The 12201-nt window shown below is 35.8% G+C and overlaps 1 protein-coding gene across 3 annotated transcripts in view; it reads right to left on the bottom strand.

Moving 5' to 3' along the window:
• The window catches only part of LOC100774887 (CUB and sushi domain-containing protein 3), a 1055385-nt gene that overhangs the window by 243944 nt on the left and 799240 nt on the right, over positions 1-12201 (bottom strand). For all 3 annotated transcript variants that reach the window (XM_027431430.2, XM_027431431.2, XM_027431432.2), the window contains 3 exons: positions 11577-11715; positions 8204-8391; positions 180-374 (listed from right to left, as the gene is read on the bottom strand). In XM_027431430.2, the coding sequence (XP_027287231.1) occupies positions 180-374; positions 8204-8391; positions 11577-11715 (522 nt within the window). The remainder of the gene's footprint in view (positions 1-179; positions 375-8203; positions 8392-11576; positions 11716-12201) is intronic.

The following is a 12201-nucleotide window of genomic DNA, read 5'->3' as shown; positions in this document are numbered from 1 at the left end:
GTAAAGACAGTTAAGAATATACGTACTCTTCCAAAGAATTTCTTTATTAAATCAACTGTGCAATACTTTTCAAAATCTTATTACCTATACCACACTCCAGGTTATGTTAAAGGAATGGCTTTGAAAATACAGAATATTTTATATGATAATAAAAAGTTATCAAAAGTTGTATTTCTTACCATGACAACTTGGCAAGGCTCTGTTCCATCCAGGTCTTCCATCATCTCCCATGATACAAGTGAGTGTTGAGTAACCTTGAAGAACATAGCCAGCGTCACAGTAATAGGTGACCGTTGACCCCAATTTATAATCCATTCCAAGTCTGGTACCATTCATGATATTGCCTGGATCAAAGCACGATTCCCGGAGTTTGGCTGGAAAATAGTATTGGTAGGATATTAATTTGTTTGAGATACTCTTTTCGGTGACATTTTTATAGTATGTTCATATCCTGAACACCAGCAGCTACATACAGCAAGTACTGAGAACGAACACAGCTCTGTGAAAAGAATATAGCGTGCTTTGGTGCGAGCCTGGATACATCCACATCTAATTCAGGTTCAGTGACTTAATATTTTCCTGAGCTTAGTCACTAGCACACGCACCCATACCCACACATTCACAGATATTCCTTCTCGTACAACAGCTTCAGGTGACTCTGACATAGCATGGCGAAACAAGGTGTGCTGCATCCATGGGTCCCCTGACTGTGGGAGTCAACGAACTAGGTCAGACTGACAAAATACAGGTTCCAGGAATTTCTTAAAGAGCAGTGTAGGGGAAGCTGTAGCCACGCCTACTTAGGGGCTGGCTACAGGTGTGCCAGACCATGCTTGCGAGGGCGTGGTCAGGGTGAAGTAGAGTGATGGTGTTTTCTCTTTCGGTTTCACTTTGGTACTTGCTGGACAGACTGCTGCCACACCGGCTGGCTAGGTTGCTCTGTAAGTAAGGCTTTTCCCTATTAAATAACCTTGTATTTCTACCTGACTCTGTATTGGTCATTTCCCACTATAGAGCAGTATTTCAGTTTTCTACACACTGGACACTGAACTGGAGCCACTGAAACAAAGTGTGGTCAGTCCCTGGTCTAGTCTCCTACCTTTCACAGGTCCTAAGGATTTAGCTGTTTGAGCATGACTGCCTTTACACATTGGAATGTAGTGTGTGGTTAGGACTAAAATGTTTATGTCTGTGCTCATCATTATAGATGCTTGATCATTGATCCCTAAAGAGTACAGAGTAACAGCTATTTTTATTATGGTAGATGTAATAAATAATATAAAGATGTTAAACTGTGTGTGTGTTTGAGGATATTCATGAGCTGTGTATAAAACACCATTTTATAAGGAACACTAGCATTAAAGGATGCCGATATTTGAAGAATGTCTTGAACACAACCACTGAGAGATAGACTAGAACAACTATATTCTCCAGGTATAAAATATACTAAAAACACTGTTTTTAGAACAGATTCAGCAAGGTGCTTACGGCATGGTGGCACTACAAATGGTGCTTCATGAATGTAGAGGGTAATTTACTTATTTTGTCAAGTACAACCGCACGGTGAAGAGGAAGGATTACACAATGCAATTTAAGAAAGAACAGTAAGCAGGGCAGTGGTGGCGTGCACCTTTAATCCCAGCACCTGGGAGGCAGAGGCAGGTGGATCTCTGTGTTCGGGACCAGCCTGGTCTACAAGAGCTAGTTCCAGGACAGCCTCCAAAGCTACAGAGAAATCCTGTCTTGAAAAGCAAACAAACAAACAAAAAAGAAAGAACAGTAACCTAGCCTTTCTATAGTTGAACTAAGTCCATGGAGGAAAAGGAAGGCTTGAATTAATGTCAAAATATTAATCTATTTGGTGTTACTTTTACTAAAATTCATCTTTTTCAAAGTCGACATAACCTTTTTGTAATTTTGTACGTTCAAAAACAAGTCATTGAAACTGTAATGAAAACACCTTGCTCTTTTCTGGAAACATATTGACATTTTTATAATATTACTTCTGCAGAAAATTTTGATTGCTAGCTTCACTGTGATATGGAATCATTTATCATGACTTTTATGCATTTTTTTAAGATCTTGGTGAATAAACTTTAAATAACACTGTCTTTGTTTATTGTCATGTGTGCTGTATCATTTACATCTGAAAACCCTGAAATCAAACCTAATACAAATTATGAAGCAACAAAATTTAGAATTATTTCTATGAATAATATATTGCAATTTCCTTAATGTTAAGTCGACTGATGAACAGATCATAGAAATCATCTTATTCTCCTCCAATTTTCCAAGTAAGATATATTAGGTGATAAAGTTCTTTCTTAGTTTGTTGTAAGATATTTTAGTTTACCTTTGTAGAACGTAAATTAGTTAAGAAGTAGCCATGAATCTACATTTAGCTGAGATATGGCAAATGGGCTTTATCTTGTGTACAATTGCAAGGGTATATGGAAAACAGGCTCATGATAATATGTGGGGAATTTTAAGAACTGATGATTAGTTTTCATTGTAACTATCTGCACTCAATGGGCACATTTGTCATAAGCATTTCAGTGGAACATGATTCCTGTGCCTTTCATCCGGCGGGGTTTCAGAAATGTTTCCTAAATTGGAATTCAAAATACGACTTACATCTAGGTCTAAAGTAATGACACCTCTTCTTTCTTAGTTCTTCTATCTTTCCCATCTTTGTTCCTTCTCTTCTTTGCAGATGTATGCCTACCTGTTCTCCTTGAAATACAAGGAACTATTCCAAAGCTAAATTCTCTTTGACAACATGGAGACCAGGAATATATTTCTAAAGCTGCTTATATCCCAGGAATGGTACTATTACATTATCCTAATTACCATTATGTTAAAAAAACCAAATAATACTTCTAAGATGATCAAAATGGATCAACTGACAAAAAATTACAAGTTTCTTTGTATATGTGGAAGTGGTTTGTGGACTATAGGAAGGATAGGCTTATATCTTACAAATAATGTCTGGAGATAGCATTAGACACTAGGTAAGGCTCTGGGACTATTGAGATAATGTGGAATCTTTTTTTTTTTTTTTTTTACTCAGTCATATGACTTTAGGCAATTTACTTAAATTTGTTTGGTCAAAAGCTTTAGTCATAGAAGCAAATGATTTTTAAATCATACTTCTTCAGAATGAGCATGGATATAAGAGATTTTTCTAGTGTTGCTCCCAATAAAGAGTAACCATCACACTTAAAGATTTGGCTTAGGTTCCTTGAAAGATATCATCAATGATACTAGATTGATGTTGAGAACTACTGATATTTAACATGGTATTGAAATTCCAAAACAGAAAATTAAATAAGCAAGAAATAGAAATGAAATGTTAGCAGAACAGAAAGAAATGGAAGTATCGCTGTTATATAGAAAGTCCAAAAATACTACAAGAATATTATACCAATGAAAGGGTTAAGTAATTAGAAATACACAAAGAAATTATTAAATGTCACCATGCCTTCATTATAAAGAACAACCAGAAAAAAACTAATACTAAAGGCATTACTTATTCCCTGCAAAGTATAAGATGTTTTAATTAAAATGAGAAAGAATTTATAAAGAAAATTATAAAGCATTACTGAAAGACATTAATGAAAACAGGAGTAAATTGAGAGACTAGCTGTATTAATAGATGAGAAGATTAAATGTCATACATCAATTTACTCCCAAATGATTTATTAATTCAACATGGTGACAATCAAATGCAATGTATGGAAGAAGCTTAATTCTAAATGTGAAATCAAGGTTCAAAATGTTGTGACAGGCATCAAGGACAAAATTAAAAAGAAAACTAAGACTGTCTGGTTAAGCAACCTTCAAAGTCCATTGCCTGAGGCTTAGTCACTAGCTGAGGGACCTATTTTGGGAGGTTTCAAAAATTACAGGAGGTGGGGCCAAGCAAGTAAAGCAGGTCATAGGAAGACACATGCCCTAGAGGACAGTGAGGGGGGCAATCCTTCTGTAAGCAGTGATTAAGAAAGAGCTAGCCAGTAAGAAGCCTAAGCCATGGGTCAAACAATTATAAATAGATATTAAGTCTCTGAGGGATTATTTCATAGTGGTTGTGGGGACCCAATTAAGTGGAGAGAAACAGGTCCAGTGGGACTGAAACTTGACAGAGAAAATTTCAAGACTGTATCTTGAACTAAGTTCTCTCTTTTCTCTTTGCTTCTCAGCCACTGTGAGGCTTAGGCACAGGCTATGGTCCTGCCTTACCACTGGACAGTAGCCAGTGGAATATACTGTGATTGTGAGTTGGGATCCCAAATAAACACTTTCTTGTCTTAAGTAAATCTGTTGGTGTTTGGATATACCAATAAAAATCCCACTTATAGAAAAGGTGGTGCACACTTTACCATTGCCATTTTACTGTTCTGAAAAATACTGCCCTGGAGACAGAAAAAGAAGTCACTAGAACAAATAAGAGACCTAAAAGTTGACACAGGGACTTGATAGCTGATGGCAATAGCATTGTTAGGAAGTGGTGCTAAATATTAAAATTAGGGTACTGCTTTACAGAAAATAAACCCCATATAAGTTAGTGACTAAAAAGTAGAAACTATAGCCCTATTCTTTAGAAAAAATCTAAGAAGAAACATTTACAAAAATTTGTACTAAGAAAGGATTTTTTTAAAGCAAGACATAAAATGTATAAATTATGAAGGAAAGGAAGAATTAAATGTGATGTAGATTGTTTTAGATACTGTACAAAATAATACAGAATTACAATAGAATGTTCCATTGACCAAGGATGGAACTGAAATAGTAATTAAAATATAAATGATCAAGAGTGATGGGGGATGTCCTTTTGTATTATGTTTCTCTTATTGTCTGATGAAAAAACACTATTGGGCCAATGGGCAATGAGGCAGTAAAACAGGAGGGACTAGGAGAGGAGAACTCTTGGAAAGGTAGGCAGGAAAGCCCACCAGTGTCAGACTCTGCGTGAGATGGCAAAGGGGTAAGAGGTCCAGATATTTTCCAGTAAGATAGGACCATGTGGAAATAGTTAGATTAACAGAAATAGGTTAATAATTAAGATACAGCTAGCCAGTAAGAAGCCCAAGCCACTGGCCAACAATTTCATAATTAATATAGAATCTGTGTGTTCATTTGGGGCAAAGCAGCTATGAAAGCTGGTGGGAACTCCTTTATTTCCATGACATAAAATATTTCGTGTATATAAAATAAACAAATTAGAAAGATTTGTGATTGTGCAAATGCACAGATCCAACAAGAAATCACTGTGCAAAGTAGGGAGAAAGATGCAACTTAAGATGACACAAAAATGATAAAATGTCAAAGATCTAATAACCACGAGGTTAACAATGTTCACATTTACTAAGATCACTCATTTTTTAAATCTTAAAGCTTTTACCTTCTGATGTTTAGTATTAGTGGAAATAGACTCTCAATGTCTTTTAATTAACTTGGCAATATGGAATTAAATTGAAGCGTTTTATACCCTTTGACTCAATAATCCTGCTACCACAAATACTAATGTCTCTATAAGATTCTCACTCACAAATTCATGGAGACCCATAAAAGAGGGTTCTTTTCTACAAGATTCTTTTCTAGCAGTAAAAACTGGAATATCCTATTGATCAGAAAATAAAGTTAACTATAATACAGCTACATTAAATAGTAAAGAAATTAATATATCTATCTCAAATACTATTAAACTCTTAGAACAATGTAAGGAAAAATAATTAAATGGTGAAAGTAAAATGGTTATATGAAAACATGATAAAGCATATACATATTATAGATGTCTTAGTTACTGTTGTATTGCTGTGAAGAGACACCATGACCAAGGCAACTCTTATTAAGGAAAATATTTAATTGGGGATTTGCTTATAGTTTCAGAGGCTTAGTCCATAATCCTCATGGCAAGTGGGACATGCCAGTACTCATGGGGCTGTAGCAGTTGATGAGACCAATATCTTGATCAGCAGGCCAAGAGAGAGGGGAAGACACTGGGTTTGGAATGGGCTTTAGAAGTCTCCAACAGTTTCTCCAGTAAGACCACACCTCCTAATCCTCCCTAATCTTTCAAACAGTTCATTTCCTGGTAACTAAGCATTCCAATACTACATGAGCCTATGGGGGGGGACCCTTCTTATCCAAATCAGCATAATGGAAAGAATAAAAATTGGTATAAACATTTAAAGGCGGAAACGTTAAGTACCAAATCCAGGTTGAGGAGCACATAATCATTTAAAAAGCAAGGATGAATGCACACATTTGTCTGAAAGAGAATGGGGTATCAGGGTACATGGGAGCCTGATTTGATGGAGGGAGGAAAGGCAAAGGAGAAATGATGTAAAATAAAAAAAAAAATGAAGCCAGGAGTTGGTGGCACAAGCCATTAATCCCAGCACTCTGGAGGCAGAGACAGGTGGATCTCTGTGAGTTCCAGGCCAGCCTGGTCTACAGAGTGAGTTCCAGGACAGCCTCCAAAGCAATACAGAGAAACCCTGTCTCAGAAAAAAAAAATTGGAATGCTAGCTCAAGCATTGATTTTGGTTTTCTTCTTAGCTATTTAGCTGAGTTCTTGCAGAAGCTATAGACTGTCTTCCCAATAGAGACAGTCGTAAGGTATTTAAGTTCAATTCTTATAAATTCATCTAGTTATGTAGTTCACTGTCCCAACCTCTGAGAAAAACTACCATCTTCAGGGTCAGGTGAATTACCACTTGCAGAAAACCCCAAAAGAGCTGATACCCCAAATTCTCACTGTCTGTGCCAAGGAACCTGTTCATCCCTCTCCTGACAGGCCATTTATTACTTTGCCCTGTGAAATGTATGATGCACAGAAGGCTCAAGGTTTCCACTGAAATCAAATTTGCACCATGGTTATGCTCAGCATTTATCATTGGTTTGGGCACCATCACACACATTTCCAAAATGATAATGATAGACATGCCTATACCTGCTGACCTGTGAACATTCCCGTTACCCACATACTGATACAACTGATTTTATGTTGATTTCTTATGATAGTTATACAAAGAAGAACCCAAGGTCTGATAGCAAATAGAAAAGGAATTAACATTGTGTATGTGATATTGGACTTTTAAAAATAGCAATAAAGGACTTTTTTTGGTAAGGAAATACGGTAGGATATTATCAGTATTTGCTGAGTGTGTGCTTTGAAACTATATTTTCTTCTATATAATTTTCAGTTATTAGAAATTAATGTTGAGGCTAGGTAGCTGGTAGGACCACTTTTTAATGGAAGCACATGGACCTGGTTTATATTCTTAGAACACAGATAAAAAGCCAATTGTGGCCCTGAACACCTATAGTCCCAGGGACAAGTGTAGGGGGTAGGAATGGATCACTGATGATGGCTAGAAATTAGTCTAGCCAAAATTAGGAGTTCCAAGTTTAGAGGGAGACCCTACCACTAGGGAATAAGGTGTGGAGAGGAATAGAGCAGCAAGCAGTATGTTCTCTTCTCGTCTTGGTACACAACCACATAGGTGCATGTACACACATACAAACACATAAAATAAAAAAAAAATAAAGTATTTGAGGAGATAAATTTAAATGTTATGTGATAGATAAATGTATCAAACTACCACATAGTAACTGAATAATGAATTTATCCCTTCTGTATTCAGTCAAATTTAAAATATGTAATTAATCATTAAGTTACAGAATAGTCTATGATTCACAAAGCACTATTTATTAAGTATCCATGGGCACTTTAAAATAATTATAAAAAATGCAATAAATGTTTCTGAGATTTAGCCATCACTGCATTTTGCCCTGTCTTATGAGTATAAAAATATTTTAACTACTAAGAATTGAAACACAATTCTCTTATTCTTCATTTACTTTCCCTGAAAGAAATCTCTGAAATAAAGTGCTTTAATGAAACTTCAGCCCCGCCAATGAAGTAGCTTTTTTTCCTTAAATATGGTGGGGCCTTAGCTTCTGCTCCAGTATACAATGTGACTGTCAGTTACATACCATGGCAGAAATAATTAGAGAAAGGCTAATCTCTTTCTCACTGATGGGAAGCTACACAGAGAGTTCTTTGTGAGAAAAACTGTACACAGCCCCATTTCCCAAGCACATACAACCAAAACTAGTAACAGTCAGCACAAAATAGTTATCCTGTAAACAAAATTCCAGTTTAATCAGATTGCTAGAGCTGAACTTGCAAACATACCTTTATATTCTAAATGAAATCCCGTGTAACTGACCGATCCGTCACTCCGAAAAGCCAGGTGCATGGTATTTGAGCTGCTCTCTATTCTTTCTGGTAACTTGCTGTCTTGAAAACTTCCGATCAATGGGCTATTACTGTCTGGTCCATCATATATATAGAGGAAGTCATAGTTGGGCTCGATGCTAAAACTAAGAGAGAAAGTGGATTGTTATTAAAAGGGTGTTTAGCAAGGTAGATGCAGAGTCATTGAACAATAGATCCTGGGAAATAAATCTGATATAAAAGTTTGCCTGACAAGAAAACATACTGGGCATGAGTAGCAAATTAATGGTAGAACCAAGAAAGTCATCTTGATATTTAAATAGCTCATGTTGACAGCATGTCTAAAGGGTTTCCTTGATACATACTGTAAGGTGGGTTAACAGAGGAAAGGACACAGCATGAGGAATAACTTGTGTTATTATTATTATTATTCATTTCTTAACTTTCTAACCTACATATTCTTTGGTGAGTTATTTAACATATCTTTTTAATTTACCATGTATTTATATGCTAAAGGGGTAATGCTTTACATTGTTAGTTATGAAACCACAAGCACTTTAAGATATATGGAGTATCAGATTCAATAAGACGATAAATGTAAAAATTGTTTTAAAATTATTCAGTAAATACAGTATACTGTATTAGGTAGCATTATTGCTGAAAGTGAGTATATATATGTATTAATTTATATATATTATATTTATATATATTTTATATTATATATATGTATATATATTTAGAATAATGCAAAGAAAATAATGCTTATAGATTTTTCAAAATTAGGTAATGGCTAGTGACTTTTATAATGTAGATGGTTCAAGCTCACAGGTATTAAAATACTTTGCATTAACAACTTTCTTTCACCTGACAAGGCATAAGAAATATCTCATACTGATCACAGTTTGCACATATTTAGGATGTAGGTAATCAATCGATAATCTGGCTATTGTTAGTACCATCTGATTCAGAAACAATGAAGGAAAAAGAATGACCTCCTTTAGGCCACTAAGAAAAGTCAATTAGCCTATGATTTCAAATGAAACTGGAAAGCTTGTCAATATTAAGATACTGTCTGCTGTAACTTTATGATATTTATATTTATTTAATATATTTCAAATATACAGCATGTAACAATGTGAAGTTTCTGTAGCTGTTTTTTCCCTTAATCATTTCCAGGACTAACCAATTTATTTGTGCATAAATGGTCTTGGAGAAAGACAGGGTGGCACAGAGCTTCCTAGCCTTCTCATACATGAGGTCATGCATAGCATGAAGAAATTAAGAAAACATTAGACATTATTCTACTACTTAATTCTACTACTTAATCTTAAATCCTGTCAATGGATCACCGGCATGGACTTTGGTAACTATTGATATTTAACAGGAGAAGGCAGAATCAGCTTGATTTCATTGGTCCTTGTGGACCAGAGCATTGTGAATTTTCTTCCTTGCAGTTAACTTTCATTTTAACAACAATTTGTTATTGTTAAATAACAATGTTATTTGTTATTTAACCTTGTCTATCTCACTGCCAGAGGCTCAATGGAAACAAATGCTTTGCAAAGGACATGACAGTAGTTCCTGTGCTTGGAATGCTAAAAATACCCCTTTAAATACTGAGTACTGGATAGCACATTGAGCTTCTGGCTTGGACTTAAGTGAATGCTTAATGTCTTGATTTATAGCTTTTTGGAAGATGAAAGTGAAAAAAAAATTTAGGAAATTTTAGGCTCTTATCTGCAATGATTCCTTTCATACAAATACTTGGATGATTGTATACTTGCACAAATATGCTGTTTTCTTAAAAATTTATTTGATCATGAGATATTGAGAAATAAGGAAAGGGGTTTAGTTTTTATTTTACCCATGAATATACAGAAACACTTAAAAGTCAGATATTTCCTTAATGTCACATAATAAATGACAGAATTGAAAATCAAATTTCTTTTCTATATTTCCTGCAGTATAGCCCTTTATCTCCAACTTATTAGCTAAATTTAATTCATGAGAAACAATGCCCTGTATCAAATATCTTGATAATTTCTATTGGTTTAAAATGCAATTTCTCCAATAGCAAAAAAAATGGGGATAATAATCTCATTTGCTAAGGAAGTCCTTGCAATGATGTCCTGAAATAACCCAAACTCATTGTCATTGTTTTGGCAGCAACAATCATCATTTATTCAATACTTTGAATTTAAAATATAGAATTTCTTTATCTTGCTAATTTTTGTGATTTTCAGTTACCTGCTTTTTAACTTGGCTTCAATGGGTTAGAAATACTTTATGTTTGAGCTTAACATTTTACACAAACCACAAACCTCTTTAAATTATTATTGAAGGTAAAATGGCCAGCTGTGTTACTTAGAACCAATCTATTGCCTGCATCAGTGTTTGCGAACAAGAGGAAAACTGTAAATTAGGGAGAACTCGGTCACTTTAAACAGTGCAAACCCAATAATCCCATTGCAATATTTTCTCTTTTGCTTTGCTTTGAGGTTCTGGGGACTGAACCCATAGTTCTGTCCATGCTAGTCAGCTGCTCCATCTCTGGCCTAGACTTCCTGCCACTCACACCCCCTTACTGAAATCTTAAATCAAAAGAGTCACGTTTTGTGATAAAATATCATGAGGAAAACAGAAAAGAGAAACGATAGTGGCAAGTCTAGCGTCCCATCTAGAGTTCAAACTCTGTTAGTTCCCGTGCAATGGTCCCCCCCAGGGCTACAGTACATTAAGATGAACTTGTGAGCAACCCATGGAAAACCTCTCAAACCCAGAAAGCTCTGTTGAAAGATCTAGCAATGACCCGTTACATTTTTCTCATCTGCTGGACTTGATGAGACCCCGGGGAGGAGGAATGATTAAATGAGACGCTAAGAAGGAAAGTGATTAGGAAGACAAATTCTTCCAAATCCAGTAACACACGCATGGCAGCAAGGGAATGTTGTTGCAGAGAATATGAGACAGAAGATATCGATTCACTGACTGCTTAATCCTTGAGTATAAGAACAGATGATTGGTGGAATCAGAGGTGATAAACACACAGAGAAAGAAAAAGAATACAGAGCAAAGTTCACGATGCAATACATTTCTGGATCTTTCCCATCTTCCTCTGCCCTGGATATCCCGTGACAATTGACAATTCTCACTCCCACCCTGCAGAACTGCTGAGGCCTGCCCACCAAGGCTTTTCAATCACCCACTCCAAAGTATTAGTGTTGGCATTCATTTTTTTTAAATAAATAAAAACCTTACCTAGTACAAATGCCAAGGCAAAATAAACAGAATTTTTTTTTTTTTTAAATATTGGAGAGGTGTAAGTACTCACCTGATAAATGCCAAGGAGATGACGTAGTCAGTGTTGACGCTGATAGTCCAGTCACAGTCCCTGCTGTGCGGGTACGGATGCGGGAAGTTTGGTGAAAGTATAAAGCCTGAAGAGCCTGTTAAATTGCCTCCACAAGGTGCTTTAATTTAAACAAGCAAACAAAATACCTTAAGAGATCAATAAGATCCATTAGCGGTCTACATTTGTGAAAACATTTCTTTGCGGGTATGAACTCTGCACATGCTTCATGTTTACAGCACGGGTTGCTGGGCTATGCATACATGCATTCTGATACATTGACTTGAACTGCTTTACTGGCTTGCGAAACTTCCTAAAAAAATAACGAAGTCACCTGTTACTGTTTTGTGTCCCACAGACTGTAAAAACATCACAAGAGGGATTAAAAAAAAATGGTTTCTCCTTGGATATTAGAAAAGAAATCTGATTCCAGTTGCTTCTCAGAAATAGCGTGTGGAATCAGGTACAACATGATGTGAGCTACCCAATGACAACACATTTGCACCTATTCTTCCTTTTTTTCCCTCTTTCTGGGGAGTTTTCTCAGCAAAAGAGAACTTCCTCTTCCATCGCTCTTGCACTACATATAAAGATAGGACAACAGTGT

The sequence above is a fragment of the Cricetulus griseus genome, chromosome 10 (assembly GCF_003668045.3).
Source record: "Cricetulus griseus strain 17A/GY chromosome 10, alternate assembly CriGri-PICRH-1.0, whole genome shotgun sequence".
Lineage (NCBI taxonomy): Eukaryota > Metazoa > Chordata > Mammalia > Rodentia > Cricetidae > Cricetulus > Cricetulus griseus.
This window is presented reverse-complemented; position numbering and strand designations above follow the sequence as displayed.